Below are 17,422 nucleotides of genomic sequence, written 5' to 3'. Positions count from 1 at the left end.
TTGGCTATAGTCCCTGTACAATAGATCCTTGTAGATTATTTACTTTATACATAGTAGTTTGTACCTCTTAATCCCCTACGCTTATCTTGTTCCTCCCTATTTGTTTATTATTTCTAATATTTTTTGGTGGGGTCTTTAGGGTTTTCTATATATAAAATCATGTCATCTGCAAATAGTGGCAGTTTTACTTCTTCCTTTCCAATTTGGATGCCTTTAATTTCTTTTTCTTGCCTAACTGCTCTGGCTAGGTTTTCCAATACTGTGCTGAATAAGAGCGGCAAGAGTGGGCATCCTTGTCTTGTTTCTGATTTTAGAGGTAATGCTTTCAGTTTTTCACCATTGAGTATGATGTTAGCTGTGGGCTCATCATATATGCCTTTATTATGTTGAGGTACATTCCTTCTACGCTCACTTTATTGAGAGTTTGTGTTTTTTTTGTATCATAAATGGGTGTTGAATCTTGTCAAATGCTTTTTTAGCATCTATTGAGATAATCATATGGTCTTTATCCTTCATTTTGTTAATGTGGTGTATCATATTGATTGATTTGTGGACATGGAACCATCCTTCCCTCCCTGGGATAAGTCCCACTCGATCGTGGTGTATGATCCTTTTAATGTATTATTGTATTGGTTTTCTAGTGTTTTGTTGAGGATTTTTCAATCTGTGTTCATCAGAGATGTTGGCCTGTAATTTTCTTTTTTTGTGTTGTCTTTGTCTGGTTTTGGAATCAGGGTGATGTTGGCCTTATAAAATGAGTTAGGAAGCATTCCCGCCTCTTCAGTTTTTTGGAGTAGTTTGAGATGAATAGGTATTAAATATTCTTTGGATGTTTGGTAGCATTTACCTTTGAAGCCATCTGGTCCTGGACTTTTGTTTCGGGGGAGATTTTTTTTTTTAGCGGTACGCGGGCCTCTCACTGTTGTGGCCTCTCCCGCCGCGGACCACAGGCTCCGGACGCGCAGGCCCAGCGGCCATGGCTCACAGGCCCAACCGCTCCGCGGCACGCGGGATCCTCCCAGACCGGGGCAGGAACTCGCGTCCCCTGCATCAGCAGGAGGACTCTCAACCACTGCACCACCAGGGAAGCCTCTGGGGGGAGCTTTTTGATTACTGTTTAAATCTCTGCAGTAGTGATCAGCCTATTCAGATTTTCTATTTCTTCATGATTCAGTCTTGGAAGATGTATGATTCCAATGATTTGTCCATTTCTTCTAGGTTGTCTACTTTGTTGGCACATAGCTATTCATAATATCCTCTCATAATCCTTTGTATTTCTGAGGTATCCATTAGTTCTCCTCTTTCGTTTCTGATTTTATTTATCAGAGTCTTCTCTCTTTTTTTCTCAGTGAGCCTGGATAGATCTTTGTCAACTTTATCTTTCCAAAGAGCTACCTCTTAGTTTCACTGGTGTTTACTATTATCTTTTTGTCTCTACTTCATTTATTTCTGCTCTGCTCTTAATTATTTCCTTCCTTCTACTGATTTTGGGTTTTGTTTGTTCTTCTTTTTCTAGTTCCTTTAAGTGAAAAGTTATTGTTTATTTGAGATTTTTCTGTGTCTTGAGGTAGACCTATACTGCTATAAATTATGTTTTTGCTGCACCCCATAGATTTTTTTTAGAATTCCTTTATTTTATTTATTTATTTATTTATGGCTGCGTCAGGTCTTAGATGCAACACATGGGATTTTCATTGCAGTGCGTGGGCTCTTTGTTGCAGCACTCAGGCTTCTCTCTAGTTGTGGCATGAGGGTTTCTTCTCTCTAGTTGTGGCACACAGGCTCCAGAGCGTGTGGGCTCAGTAGTTGCAGCACATGGACTTAGTTGTCCTGCTGCACGTGGGATCTTAGTTCCTCGACCAGGAATCAACATGTGTCCCCTGCATTGGAAGACAGATTCTTTACCACCAGACCACAAGGGAAGTCCCACCCCATAGATTAAAAAAATTTTTTTTTATTGGAGTATAATTGCTTTACAATGTGTTAGTTTCTGCTGTACAATGAAGTGAATCAGCTATATATATACATATATCCCCTCCCTCTTGGACCTCCCTCCCACCCGCCATCCCACCCATCTAGAGCACTGAGCTCACAGAGCACTGAGAGCACTCACAGAGCACTGAGCTGAGCTCCCTGTGCTATACAGCAGGTTCCCACTAGCTATCTATTTTACACATGGCAGTGTGTATATGTCAAAGACCCTGAATAGCCAAAGCAATCTTGAGAAAGAAAAACAGAGCTGGAGGAATCAGGTTCCCCAACTTCAGACTATTCTACAAAGCTACAGTAATCAAGACAGTGTTGTACTGGCACAAAAACAGAAATATGGATCAATGGTACAGGCTAGAAAGTCCAGAGATAAACCCACGCACCTATGGTCACCTAATCTATGACAAAGGAGGAAAGGATATACAATGGAGAAAAGACAGCCTCTTCAATAAGCGGTGCTGGGAAAACTGGACAGCTACATGTAAAGGAATGAAATTAGAACACTCCCTAACACCATACACAAAAATAAACCCCAAATGGATTAAAGACCTAAATGTAAGACCAGACACTATAAAACTCTTAGAGGAAAATTTAGGAAAAACATTCTTTGACATAAACCACAACAAGATCTTTTTCGACCCAGCTCCTAGAGTAATGAAAATAAAAATAAAGATAAACAAATGGGACCTAGTTAAACTTAAAAACTTTTGCACAGCAAAGGAAACCATAAACAAGGCAAAAAGACAACCCTCAGAATGGGAGAAAATATGTACAAATGAAGCAACAGGCAAGGGATTAATCTCCAAAATATACAAACAGCTCATACAGCTCAATAACAAAAAACAAATAACCCAATCAAAAACTGGGCAGAACCTAAATAGACATTTCTCCAAAGAAGACATACAGTTTGCCAACAAGCACATGAAAAGATGCTCAACATCACTAATTATTAGAGAAATGCAAATCAAAACTACAATGAGGTATCACCTCACACCATTTAGAATGGGCATCATCAGAAAATCTACAAACAACAAATGCTGGAGAGGGTGTGGAGAAAAGGGAACCCTCTTGCACTCTTGGTGGGAATGTAAATTGATACAACCACTGTGGAGAATAGTATGGAGGTTCCTTAAAACACTAAAACCAGAACTACTATATGACCCAGCAATCCCACTACTGGGCATATACCCTGAGAAAACCATAATTCGAAATGACACATGTACCTCAGGGTTCATTATGACAGATGAATGTATAAAGAAGATGTGGTACCTATATACAATGGAATATTACTCAGCCATAAAAAGGAATGAAATTGGGTCATTTGTAGAGATGTGGATGGACCTAGATTCTGTCATATAGAGTGAAGTAAGTCAGAAAGAGAAAAACAAATATCATATATTAATGCATATATGTGGAATCTAGAAAAATGGTACAGATGAATCTATTTCCAGGGAAGGAATAGAGACACAAACATAGAGAGCAGGCATGTGGACACAGTGAGGGAAGGGGAGGGTGGGACGAACTGGGAGATTAGGATTGACATATATACACTACCATGCACCCCTATACACTAACAATGAAAGATCAGAAAGAGAAATTAAGGAAATAATCCCATTTACCATTGCAACAAAAAGAATAAAATACCTAGGAATAAACCTACCTGAGCAGGCAAAAGACCTGTACTCAGAAAACTATAAAACACTGATGAAAGAAATCAAAGATGACACAGACAGATGGAGAGATATACCATGTTCTTGGATTGGAAGAATCAATATTATGAAAATGACTATACTACCTACAGATTTTGATATGTTGTATTCTTATTTTCATTTGTCTTCAGGTATTGTTTTATGTCTGCTTTGATTTTTTTCGTTGACCCAATGTTGTTCAGTAGCATGTTGGTCAGTCTCCACATATTTGTGATCTTCCCAGCTTTCTGCTTGTAGTTGATTTCTAGTTTCATACCGTTGGATTGGAAAATTGCTTGATATGATTCCAATCTTCTTAAATTTATTGACACTTGTTTTGTGTCTCAACATACGGTCTATTCTTGAGAAAGTTCCACGTGCACTTGAGAAGAATGTGTTTTCTGCTGCATTTGGATGGAATGTTCTGTACAAATCTATCAAATCCATCTGGTCCAATGTTTCATTTAAGGCCACTGTGTCCTTGTTGACTTTCTGTATGGGTGAACTATCCGTTGATGTAAGTGGGTGTTAAAATCTCCTATCATCATTGTGTTACTGTCAATTTCTCCCTTTAGGTCTGCTAATGTTTGTTTTAAATATTTTGGTGCTCCCATGTTAGGTGCATATATATTACTAATGTCATGTCTTCTTGATGAGTAGCCTTCTTCATCATCGTATACTACCCATTTTTGTGTCTTGTTACCTTTTTTGGCTTGAAGTCTATTTTGTCTGATATGAACATGGCTGCACCCCTTTCTTCTGGCTGCCATTTGTTTGGAGCATCACCTTTCATTCCTTCACTGTGAGCCTATGTGTGTCTTCAGAGCTGAGGTGAGCCTCCTGGAGGAAGCTTTAGTTGGGTCTTATTTTTTAATCCACTCTGTGTATTTTGATTGGCGACATCAACCCATTTATATTTAGGGTGATTATTGATAGCTGAGAACTTAGTATTGCCATGTTATTTCTTGTTTTCTGGTTGCTCTACAACTCCATTGTTTCTTTTTTCTTGTGTTTCTGTCTGCCATTTTGGTTTGGTGGTTTTCTCTTATGTTTTTCTCAGTTTCCTCTTTTTTGTTTCATGTCTCTGCTCTAGATTTATGTTTTGTCATTATCATGAGGTTTGTATAAAATGTTTCTGAGATAAAATGGTCTTTTTTCTGCTGATAGCATCTTATCTTCATTTACCTACAAGGGTTCTGTCGTTTTCCTCTTCCCCTTTTGTGTTTTTGTTGTCTCAAATTATCTCTTTTTATGTTGTGAGTTTGTTAACAAATTGAAGTAGCCATAGTTTTTTTTCTTCTTTCCCCCTTTTTAACATTTATGCTATAATAAAGTGTTTAAAAACCTATTCTGATAAAGAGTTGCAATTTTCTGATTCTGTCTATTTATCACCTTACTTGAAGTTTTGTGTACTTTAGCCTTTTTGTTTCTGGTAAAAGAGCTCCTTTCAACATTTCTTGTAAGGCAGATCTAGTGGGTTGTTTGTTTGGGTTTTTTTTAATTGAAGTATAGTCGAATACAATGTTGTGTTAATTTCTGCTGTACAGCAAAGTGACTCAGTTATACATATATATCAGTACACTCTTTTTCATATTCTTTTCCACTATGGTTTATTACAGGATATTGAATATAGTTCCCTGAGCTATACAGTGGAAACTTGCTGCTTAACCATTAGGTCTAGTATTAATGAACTTCCTCAGCTCTTGTTTGTCTCGGAAAGTCTTTATTTCCCTTCATATCTGAATGATAACTTTGCTGGATAAAGTATTCTCGGGTGACAGTTTATATCTTTCAGTACTTTGAGAATATCGTTCCACTCCCTCCTGGCCTGTAGAGTTTCTTCTGAGAAATCTGCTGATAAATTAATGGGGGCTCCTATGTAGGTTAACATCCTTTTTTCCCCAGCTACCTTCAAAATTCTTTGTTATTGACTTTTGACAATTTTAATATAATGTGTCTTAGAGAAGGTCTTTTTGCATTGAGGTAATTAGGTGTTCTCTTAACTTCATGGACTTGTATATCCATAACAGGGAAGAGCCAATTTTCACTCCATGTTGGATCTGTTTCTTTGACTTTAGCCTTTGCTCTTCATTGCTTTTGTTATTATAATCATACATAATGGCCTGCCTCAGGGAACCCTACCCACCTGTGAATGGCTGCAAGAGAGAAGAAATTAACACGTCCAAGGCTGGCCATTCCAGATGTTTGCCCTTGTTACTTTACTTCCCTCTCTGATTCTATAAAAGAAACTGGTGTCCAGACCCCAGTAAGATGGTTATTTTGAGACACTAGTCTGCCATCTTCTCAGTCTGCTGGCTTTCCGAATAAAGTTGTATTCCTTGCCTCAAAAAAAAGAATTTTATCATTTTAAAAATATTTTATTTCTCTTGCCTCTTATATTTGTATCATTTCTAGATTTCTGTTTTTGCTCTTTCTCTCTTCCATATGGTCTGCTCTATTTCCAATTCTTTCTAATGCATCCTTCATCTCATCTATTGAGTTCTTCAGCTCCAGAATTTCTGTTTGGTTTCTTTTTAGAGTTTCAGTCTCTTTGGTAAAGTATTCCTTCAGTTCATTAATTTTCTTCCTGAGCCCATTTAACTACCTTTACGAGTTTTCTTGCAGCTCACTGATTTTCTTCATGACAGCTATTTTGAATTCTCTATCAGTTAGATCACAATATTCCATGATTTTAAGTTTGGTTTCTGGAGAACTGTCATTTCCTTTTTGTGGTACAGTGTTATCGTGGTTCTTCGTGGTGCTTGACAAGTTGTTCCTCTGCCAGTGCATGTGAAGTAGCAAACAGCGTTCTGCTTGAGTCTGCGCTGCCTCTTGTTATATTTGAGAGTCAGCACTTTCCACCCTCCACTGCCTCTGCCAGGGGTGTCGCCCTGTGCCCTCATGATCACTTCTTGTACCTCTGGAGTCACTGGTATCTTGCTGCTGCCAGCGTGGCTATTACTGCTTCCTGGGGCACCAGGAGAGTGGGCTCTTCCATTTTGCCTGGGATCCCGTGGGCCGCAGGCTCTGCCACTGCCGGGGGAGGGTTTGGGTAGGGGGAGCCAATGTTGCACAGGTATCCCTGTCATGTCCACTGTAAGGTGCACAGGCTCTGTCACTGCAGGGTCGGGGGAGTCATGGGCCCCTCTGCAGCTGAAGGGATGGGATCCCAGGCCTCATGGCTGCCATGGTGGCTGGGGCGATGGAGTCACGTGCGTCACCTCCCCTGCTACTGCCAAGTTCTCTGGGGCTGCAGGCTCAGCTGCTGCAGGTGGGAATCCAGGACTGCAGGCACTACCCCACTGTTCCCCCAGTTCCACCTCCTCTATGGGCTCCAGTCCACCCACCTTCAGATGTACAGAAGTGTGGAATTCTCCAGCACCCTAGTGTATGGGGCAGAGGCACCCTTTTAGCATTGTGAATGTTTTACTGGTTGTAGATTGAAGGGGAGAGACAAAGGGAAGGTCTCAATTTGCCATGTTGCAGACATCCCTCCACGAAACACTATTTTTACTTGAAAGAAAATTGACAAACTATGGTTATTCTGACTTGGGTGTTTGGCAAACACTTTCTCAAAAATGAATAAAGTGAGTGTGTCACTTCATGGAAAACAACTGATAGTATTTGTAGCCAATGATAAAATTTGTGCTTTTAAGCAAAACTTAGATTTTTGGAAAACGTGTGTCTATCATCATGAGCTTAAAGTTTCTCAATATTTAAATATTTTTCTGATGAGATTGGTGGTGACATTAACAAGTGTGATTTTTAAAATATTATATAATAAAATCTGTCAAAATTTGGAAGATCTATATAACTCAAGGAACCAGTATTTTCCAAATGACAAATGAATGCATGATGTTTTAAAATTATGCATAACTAAAAGACCCATTCTGCATGCAAGACAGAGCAATAGATTTTGATGTAGCAGAAGACGAAAAATGGGACATCCCTGGTGGTGCAGTGGTTAAGAATCCACCTGCCAATGCAGGGGACACGGGTTCGAGCCCTGGTCCAGGAAGATCCCACATGCCACAGAGCAAGTAAGCCCGTGCGCCACAACTACTGAGCCTGCGCTCTAGAGCCCGTGAGCCACAACTATTGAGCCCGTGCACCACAACTACGGAAGCCTGTGTGCCTAGAGCCCGTACTCCACAACAAGAGAAGCCACCGCAATGAGAAGCCCGTGCACTGCAACGAAGAGTAGCACCCACTTGCTGCAACTAGAGAAAGCCCGTGTGCAGCAATGAAGACCCAATGCAGCCAAAAATAAAAAGATAAATAAATAAATTTATTAAAAATTTTTTCTAAAAAAAAAAGACAAAAAAGTTCATTGATATGGTTTCAAGTTCCAAATTGCAACTAACCTCTAAGAAACTACCTCTTGTCAACTCTTGGTGTAGTATCAACGAAGATCCACAATTATCTGAAAAAGCTATTGTTTGCTTCCAACTACAAATCTAAGTCAGGCTGGGTTTTCTTCATGTTTCAACCAAAACAACACATGGAAGAGACTGACTGCAGAAGCAGGTACAAGAACCAGCCATCTCCAGTTAAGCAGACACTGAAGAAACTTGCAAAAATGTAAAAAACAATGCCACTATTCTCATCAAAGTTTTATTTTATAAAATAGTTACTTTTGTAAGATATTATTTATGTTGACATGTTGAGCGCTTATTATCATTTTAAATGAATAAATAAACCATTCCCTCATGCACATACCACACTTCTTCAAGTGTTCAGTCAGAAAAACCAAATCCTGTCCAAGGGAGAAAAATTAGTCTGGGCTCAGAAATTTTCATCTCCAGCATCCAAGTCTAGGCCACAATGGAATGATGAGACAACAGCTGTGAGGGAAAGAAGTAGTGACTGTGGCAGGACAGGAAAATGATCCCCCAAGAGAGAGTCACATCCTAATGCTTGGAACCTGTAAATGTTACCTTATTTGGAAAAAGGATCTTTGCAGGTTTGATTTAATTAAGGATTTTGAGATGAGATTATCCTGGATTATCCAGGTTGGCCCTGAATATGATCACAGTGTCTTTATAAGAGAGCTAGAGGGAGGGTTTCCCTGGTGGCTCGGTGGTTAAGAATCCGCCTGCCGGTGCAGGGGACACGGGTTCGATCCCTGGTCTGGGAAGATCCCACATGCCGCAGAGTAACTAAATCCGTGTGCCACAACTACTGAGCCTGCGCTCTAGAGCCCATGAGCCACAACTACTGAAGCCCGCGTGCCACAACTACTAAAGCCCACGTGCCTAGAGCCCCTGCTCCGCAACAAGAGAAGCCACTGCAATGAGAAACCCTCGCACCACAACAAAGAGTAGCCCCCACTCGTCGCAACTAGAGAAAGCCCGCACGCAGCAACGAAGACCTAACGCAGCCATAAATAAATAAATTTATTTTTTTTTAAAAAAAGAGAGAGAGCTAGAGGGAGATTACACAGACAGAAGAGGTGGGAGCAGTGTTGACCACGGAGCAGAGACTGGAGTGATGCAGCCACGTGCTCAGGAATGCTTGCAGCCTCCAGAAAAGACAAGGAATGGATTCTCCCTTAGAACCTCTGAGGAAGTGCAGCCCTGGCGACACCATCATTTCAGCACAGTGACAGTGATTTCACACCCAAAGACTTGGGTATAAGTGGTTTGTTCAGGAAGTGATTCCATGAAACACAGAGATGAAGGAGGAAAAGAGTGGGACAGGAAAGGAGGAATTGAAACGTAGGTGTGTGCTCCTTAGGTTACTGCTCTGGGTAACAACGCCTTCACTTCAGCAGGACCTCCTGAGAAGTGTACAGAATACCTCCTAGGATTGTCCAACCATTCCTCCACTGACTCCTGTCTCCAGGCCCTGAGTTGCCCCCCAGAGACCTAGGCTGTGCTGGTGAGCAGGCCAGGTAGGCCCCTGTGGTATCAGAGAAGGCCTGGGGCAGGAAGTTCAAAGACACACAGCAGGTGCCAGAGATGCATCTCTGTAAGTCCACTGCAATTAAAGGTGTGCTGAGGGCATCATTCAAGACACCAGCTCTTGTATCCCACAGTCTACGCAGGCACCACGTTAAGTCCACGCTGCCGTGATTCTTTGAGGTGAAGTCTCGAAGGTCATGACCTTTACAAAAGCCTTAATATAAGAGTGTCAGTAGAACAAATACAGTCCCCACTGCCACACCTGCTCCTGAGGCTGTAGCTAATATTGGTCATGTCCCTTCTCCTCTGCCCATTCTAGGTTTCCCTCACTGTCAGCCAGCATTTCAGCCGGTCCACGTGGCTCTCCTGGTCAGGTTACGAGACCTCCATCCCCGAAGGCTCTGAGCCCTTGGCAGGTTGTGGCTGCTCTTATCACTTGGCATGGAAGCAACCAGACAGAACCAGGCGAGTCCTCCACGCTAGACCAACTCCTGATTGCCCCACTAAGTATCTACCTCTAATAATCGGGACCTACTATCCCCTCCTTCTTTGCCTGCTGGTTCACCGGCACAAGGAGCTCAAAGTGACCTGGTGGAATTTGCAGATTCTGGTTCAGTGGAGGAGTCCTTCCCTGGAATCAGTGGAAGCTCCCTTGTGGAAGTGTTCCCTACCTGGGAACCAGGGGGTCTAATCCAGCAGAGCTCTAGGCTGCTCGTAGGTAATACAGGGTATCACAGAAGCGGTACAGCCCACAGCAATCTATACATTGCTGTACCTTTTTCACTGTAAAATGAGTTTCTTGGTCCAAGGTAATGTTATACATGATCCCGTGTTGGTAAATCGAGCATTCTCTAAGCTTCTAGATAGTAATGCTACTCTAAGACCTTGTGGATAGGGAAGGCAAACTCATATCCAGAGCAGGTATCAATTCCAGTAAAGATGAATCAATCTCTCTCCTGGGTGGAAAGGATCTGCTGTAACGAACCTGTCACCAAGTCATCTAGGGATGGTACCATATCAGGAGCTCAGCACTAAGACTGCTAACAGGTCAGAAATTCATAGGCAGTAATAATTAGATAAGCCTTGATAAGAAAGAGCCTGTGTTGGTGGGCATAGCTTGCCACCATGACAACTCCATTCATGGCCTCACCTTACAAGCACAAGTGTAGCCAAGGACAGAAGCTGACTGACATCTATCCATCCAATTTGTTACCCAGTGACCCCTGTGCAGTGGGTATGAACATGAGGCACAAAGATACACACACTTGTGGCCAGTGCTACAGGTCCATCTCCTTTCCCAGACCTCCTTGTCTCCAGTATCCCCTCTCGCTCTTGCCAGGTCCCTGACCAACGAGCAAGGCATCTGTCTCAACCCAGAAGTTTATGTGCTCACCTTCCTTAGGCCACTATTCTGTCCACTCCCTTCCCTCCCTACGAAGTGAGTATCCAAGTGTACTGCTCAAAGCTTTGGTCTCTGGAAGAATTCTCTTCATTACTGTCGTTCAGAGCCACCTGAAGTGGGATGGTAGCACAGCAGTACTTCATTTTCAGCTCATACCAACACATCGAGCTGACCCGTCTGTGAACCAGACCTAAATTTTTCTTCCTGTCTGCCAAGAAGCACTGGTACAACAAGGTGGGAGACGTGCGGGCCACAGCCACCTCTTCCTATAAATGACCAGTACTCTCTGGACAGACTGGGGTCCAAACCTTTTTCATTGGGCAATGAATTGCTGCTGAGCCTGGTGGATTTGCCAGTATCTAGTTTAGGACAGGCAGATTTGGTCACATGATCATTTGATGCCCCATAATCAGGCACCCAGTCTCTAATTGGGCCCCATAGCGTGTCAGAAGCTGCTTTCAGTTGGTGAGTAGTTCTTCTCTGTAGCTGGCATGGTCTTGCTTCAGAACCCTAGGGGTGAGCACTCCAAATCTCCTGTCGGAGCCTACCAAAGGTGCTGCACAGGGTCCCTATCTGCCACAGACAAGCCATAACCCATTGGTTCTATTAAGAGACAGGGGAACCCATCCTCCAGTGTGGATCTTCACCAGAGCCCTCCTTTGCTCTGGGCCCCATTCAAAACCAGCAGTCTTCCAAGCCACCTGATAAATGGGTCAGAACAGTATTCCCAAGTGTGGTACATGCTGACTCCAAAATCCAGAGGTGCATGGAGTGGTAGGCCTCATTTTTCATGTTAGGGATGCAAGATGCAGCACCTTGCCCTTATCTCAGAGGTGACAGCCTGGTTTGCCCTATAACACTGCACCCCTGGAAACTTCACTGATGACAGGCCCCAGAACTTTTGAGGGTTTATCTCTCATCCTCTGACATGCACTGTCTTACCAGGGACAGAGCACTTGTCACTTTCTTCCTCACCGTGTCCAATTAGCATAATTTCAACAGTTTTATGGAGAATGTCCAGATGATCAAGGTCTCAACGATTACACTGTGACAGAAAGCATGACTTAAAACAGACTTGAAGTAAGACAATGTATACGTTTGGCTGTCCTTCCCATATAAAAGTGAACTGCTTTTGGAAACTTACTCTTTACTACTGGAAATGGAAAGGAATGTTCACCACATCCATTGCATTATCAGGTGCCAGAGGTGCATTAATCAGTTCCAGTACAGATACCTCACCTGACACAGCTGCTGTGATTAGGGATGCTAATTGGCTAAGTTTGTGGTAGTCCACCATCATTTACTCGAATCCATCTGGATTCTGCAGGGGCCACTCAGGTGAATTGAAGGTGATGTAGTAGGGATTTATGTCTTTGAGAGTAAGCAATCTCTGCAATCCCACATGGAATGCAGCATTGGAGAGGGTGGGGAGTTTCAGAGGCTTCCACTTCGCTCTTCCTACCATGACTCTTCTTATTCCACAGATCAGGGATCAATGTACAGGCTCTCCCCACCGCTAGGTATAATTACCCCAAGTATGTACTGGGACCAGAGAAGTGACCTCAACACTTGGGTCAGGACTCTATTTATCATCTGACTTCCACAGCCTCCACTCAAACCAGTGACTCATGACGCTTCATATACCCTGGCACACGTGTCACCTCAGATCTTGTATCCAACAGCCCTTGAAAGGTCTGGATAGTCCCTTTTCCAAAGTAAATGTGTTACTTTGTTAAGAGGCGCTGGGTCCCTTTGGGGAAAGATTAGAGGAATATTTTTTTATGTACTTATGGTGGCACTGTAGGATCCTTTCTATAAGAGACCAAGCCTCCCTTTCAACCAGTGGACTCCAGGTCTCAGAACTGGCTCAGATTTAAATACAGAGTGAGGGATCATGATTTCCCATTGCAGTGACTGACATTTGCTTTCTGATCACCAATTCTTGATTTTTTTCTCGTTATTCAAATCAAACACCACTCAGGTCAGCTGTTCATCTACTTCACCCCAAAGAACACCATGGTCCAACAGCGCCACAGATCCCCGTGGATCAAGTCTTCCTGGTCGCCACTCCAGCATGGGGCAGAAGAAATGCACGGAGGCATTTCAAACCGCTGCGGTGGGACAAGGAGACGTGATGCAGCCCCAGGTGCCTGCTCCAAGCTGTGAGCCTCTCCTCCTGGGCTTGATTTTAGGTCCGGAGGCAAGAGGGGTAGTGGAGCAGGACATGAAGACAGTGGTTTCAAGCAGGGTAACAATAGCCTCCTCCAGCGGCGGGCTTCAACTGACAAGGGAGTCTCAGCGGTGAGGAGGGATTTAAGGTTACGCATCAACAAATGTTTATTCGGCACCTACCAGGTGCCCCACACTCCCCACCCCCTAGATGTGAGCCACACACACACACTCTCTCCCTTTCCCCCACACTCAGGACTCGCCACACTCATTCAACGGCCCTCTTCCTTGCCCAACTGCCCCGGGGGCCAAATCTGTACAGTGAGGGGCTGCCGCCGCCGCTGCCCGCGCTGCCCTGTCCGCTCCCAGATCCTGACGAAGGCCCACCTCGCCTCACGAGCACTTTCCCGGTGACACCGCCTTTAGGCGCCGGACCGGCTTCTCAGCCCGGTACGCGCCACCCGCCCACGTGGTTCGCTCACGTGACACGCCACTGCGCCGTGGGCCCTACCGCTCAGGACGCTTCTGATTGGCCCGAACCATTTCCTGCTTCCGGGTTAAGGTCCAAACAGCACTGTCTTTTCGAGCGGCCCCGCCAAGAGAGAGAGGCCATTGGCCTTTGCTCTGAGCAGGGGCGGGGCACAGCCTTCGGAACTAGCACCCGGACGAGGGTCTCCGAGACAGCCGAGCGGCGCCGCAAAGAGCCGAATAGAGCCAAGGAGACCCGAGTACGACCCGAGCAGCGCAGGCTGGCCGGAAGCGGAGCCGAGCGCAGCCGGAAGGAGCCGAGCGCGCCCGAAGGGTTTGTGCGCGGCGGGGCGTTGGCCGAGTCAAGCCCGAGCCATGGCGGCTGAGGGGACAGATGTGGCCAGAGGCGGGGCTGTTGGAGGCCGCCTGGCCAAGGGCAGCTTGCGGCAGGCTATGTGCCCCGACGCGGCCCCGAGCCGGAGGCGCGGCTCGGCGCGGTCGCGAGACGCCGAGCGCCGAGCCTACCAGTGGTGCCGGGAGTACTTGGGCGGGGCCTGGCGCCGAGTACGGCCGGAGGAGCTGAGGGTTGACCCCGTGAGGTGGGAGGTCAGGGGTCAGCCCCTCTTGTGCGCGGGCCGGGGTCAGGCTTAGGCTCGGGCCCTCGGGACACTCAGCGTTCCTGGGCCGGGGGCGGGGCAGGGCCGGGAGCTACGGGGGGGCGCGGGGGCTGGACGCCGGGCCGGTGGAGCGGATGGCGGGCTGAGCGCGCCCTGCTGTGGGTCTGCAGCGGAGGCCTCAGTAACCTGCTCTTCCGCTGCTCGCTGCCTGACCACCTGCCCCGCGTTGGCGAGGAGCCCCGGGAGGTGCTGCTGCGGCTGTACGGGGCCATCCTGCAGGTGAGGAGGGAGTGAAGGCCGCAGTGGCCTCAGGTCCTCTCACCCAAGTGTGGCAGGTGGTATGGTCCCTACTAAGCAGTTGAGGACACTGAGCCTTAGGAGCTAAGTATTTTGTCCATTGTGATACTACCGCCTGCGCTCTGGAGCCCCCGGGCAATAGAACAGGAAGTCCAGATAGAACCAACCAAATAGAACCAGATAGAACCAGATGTGGTGGGAGGAGCAAGAAGACCCTCGGGTTTGTCAGCGCCACTTTGCCTCTGGCCCCTTGTGACCGTGGTCCCTTCGCTGTCTGTTTTTCTTAAGGGAGTGGACTCCTTGGTCCTTGAAAGTGTGATGTTCGCCATCCTTGCAGAGCGGTCACTGGGGCCCCAGCTCTACGGAGTCTTTCCAGAGGGCCGGCTGGAACAGTACATCCCAGTACGAGCCCGGCCCCGACCTCCCCGAAGCATCTCCTTCCCCAGCCCCTATTCCCCTTCCCAATGTCTGCTTTCACATCCCTCACCCCAGGTAGGGAATTTTCCCCAAGCCCTGACTTCCTCCACCTCCGTTGCCCCACCCTTCCCCCCTCCTGCCCCAGCCCCTTCACCACCCTGATAGGTTCCTGGGTGCAGAGCAGGCCACTGAAGACGCATGAGCTTCGAGAGCCCGTGTTGTCTGCAGCCATCGCCACGAAGATGGCCCAGTTCCATGGCATGGAAATGCCTTTCACTAAGGAGCCCCACTGGCTATTTGGGACCATGGAGCGGTGAGTCGGGGGCCTCCTCAGGGCTCCTGCACATAGGCCGAACCCTCATGTTGGCAGTTACTACGCTGGGGTGTGACTGAATGCATCTAGTGCTCTGTCTACCTCTCCAGCTGAGTGGATCAAGTGTCCCACTGTCTAGCATGGTTTCTCACACAACAGGCTTCCAAATGATTGCCAGACAAGTCATTCGGTGACCGAACGGGTAGGACAGAGGGGAGGGATAGCAGAGTGAGTATATCCTGTTCTTGGGGCTTCAGGTATTTAAAGCAGATCCAGGACCTACCCACCACTGGCCTCCCCCAGATGAACCTGCTGGAGATGTACAGCTTGCAGGACGAGATGGGCAGCCTCAGGTGAGGGCAGGCAGGATGGGGCAGGGGTGGGGGGGTGGGGACAGAAGAGCACAGGAGATGTGCCAGGCACCTAGTGGGGTCCTACTCAGGATTTGCTGAAGGCTGGGGTCAGGGCCTCGCCCATGCGCGTGCCTCTGACCCTCCTTTCGTCACTCCTGCTCAGGACCCATGCCCGTGTTCCCCTGCAGGAAGTTGCTAGACTCTACCCCATCACCAGTGGTCTTTTGCCACAATGACATCCAGGAAGGTAGGAGAAGGCATCTGAGTCTCCCAACCTCAGGTGAGGGGGGCCAGAGGACCCTGGAGTGACCAGAACCTCACCACATTTCTCCAGGGAACATCTTACTGCTCTCAGAGCCAGAAAACGTTGACGGCCTCATGCTGGTCGACTTCGAGTACAGCAGTTATAACTACAGGTGAGGGTAAGAGGATGGCCTCCCATGGGTCTGTTCCCACAGTGCCCTGGAAAAGCAGACCAGGCCTTCATCTCTGCATCCCAGCTGCCCAGCGTATTTGGGGACTGAGTGTCCACCTTATTCCCTCAGGGGCTTTGACATTGGGAACCATTTTTGTGAGTGGGTTTACGATTACACTCATGAGGAGTGGCCTTTCTACAAAGCGCAGCCTGCAAACTACCCCACCCGGGGACAGCAGGTATGTGGGCCAGAAGCTGGGAGCAGGACCTGGCTTAGAAGGGAGAAGGAGGTTGAAGTCTGGAAGGAATGGCGAGCAAGGGTGTTAACTGGGAAATGCTCCCCAGTCTCCCCATTTCCTGACTCTTGTCTTTTGATTTCAGCTCCATTTTATTCGCCACTACCTGGCAGAGGTAAAGAAAGGTGAGACCATCTCCCAAGAGGAGCAGAGGAAACTGGAAGCAGATTTGCTGGCAGAGGCTAATAGGTGAGGAAAGACGTGTGGGGCAGGGGTGGAGCAGGGTGCAGAGGCAAGGGGGGGAATGTGGCAGGTAGACTCACTGGGCTGCAGGTTAGGGGTCAGTGCAGAGTGGGGGCAGGAAGTGGGGATGAGGTCTGAGGCTGATGGGGAAGAACAGTTTGAGAGTGGGAAGAGTCAGGACAGGGTAGGGGTTAAGACGATAGGGGAGAAGTTAGAGCTTTGGGGCTTGACCAGCCTGGAGGAGGGGGTTCAGGCAGTGCCAAATGTGCTCTGAACCCCCCTTTTCCTGCTCCCCCTCAGGTATGCTCTGGCATCTCATTTCTTCTGGGGTCTCTGGTCCATCCTCCAGGCATCCATGTCCACTATAGAATTTGGTTACTTGGTAAGTAACCAGGTTGGGTGAGTTAGGTGTGGGGACAGGGCGCAGCAGAGGCCTTGGACCCTCTAGGCCAGCTGTGGGCAGACTGAGGGGGGTGTGGGGTGCTAGTCCCACCCCTTTTCACCAGTGCGCGGGTTTCCTTCCTTAGGAGTACGCCCAGTCTCGGTTCCAGTTCTACTTCCAGCAGAAGGGAGAGCTGACCAGCTTCCACCCCTCATCCTGACTCTCCACATCCCAACTCCTTGGATTTCTCCTGGAGCCTCCAGGGCAGGACCTTGGAGGGAGGGACAAAGGGGAGGCCCTGGGGACTGGGCTGAGCCCGAGTGAGACTGGGGTTAAGGAGGCTGACCTTCCCCCTCACCCCCCGAGTTTGAGCAGGTCCCCACCGCAGGCAAGTGGGCAGAAGCCCTGGGATGTGTACCTTAAGACAATAAACTAGCTTCTTCCTTCACACCGTCCTAACCCTGCTTGGGTGCGGCGGCAAGTGCCGACCAAGGACTGCACACAGATAGACAAAGGGGCCACTGCTAGGA

The 17,422-nt window shown here is 47.0% G+C and overlaps 1 protein-coding gene across 3 annotated transcripts; it reads left to right on the top strand.

Moving 5' to 3' along the window:
* Positions 1-13,721: 13,721 nt before the first annotated feature.
* CHKB (choline kinase beta) lies at positions 13,722-17,340 on the top strand. Of its 3 annotated transcripts, none has more exons than XM_033405423.2 (11): positions 13,726-14,218; positions 14,407-14,515; positions 14,822-15,025; positions 15,130-15,263; positions 15,521-15,616; positions 15,805-15,863; positions 15,951-16,032; positions 16,162-16,270; positions 16,413-16,516; positions 16,811-16,892; positions 17,038-17,340. In XM_033405423.2, the coding sequence occupies exons 1-11, from the start codon at positions 13,995-13,997 to the stop codon at positions 17,110-17,112; spliced, it is 1,278 nt and encodes a 425-aa protein (XP_033261314.1). In that variant the 5' UTR covers positions 13,726-13,994; the 3' UTR covers positions 17,113-17,340. The 3 variants fall into 3 exon arrangements, with proteins under 3 accessions (XP_033261315.1, XP_033261314.1, XP_004279673.1); XM_004279625.4 differs by having other exon boundaries at positions 13,727-14,218; positions 14,822-14,935; XM_033405424.2 differs by lacking the exon at positions 16,811-16,892 and having other exon boundaries at positions 13,722-14,218.
* Positions 17,341-17,422: the final 82 nt, after the last annotated feature.

Source organism: Orcinus orca, chromosome 11 (assembly GCF_937001465.1).
Source record: "Orcinus orca chromosome 11, mOrcOrc1.1, whole genome shotgun sequence".
NCBI lineage: Eukaryota > Metazoa > Chordata > Mammalia > Artiodactyla > Delphinidae > Orcinus > Orcinus orca.
Note: the sequence above shows the minus strand (reverse complement) of the source record. Positions and strands in the feature narration are given on the sequence as shown.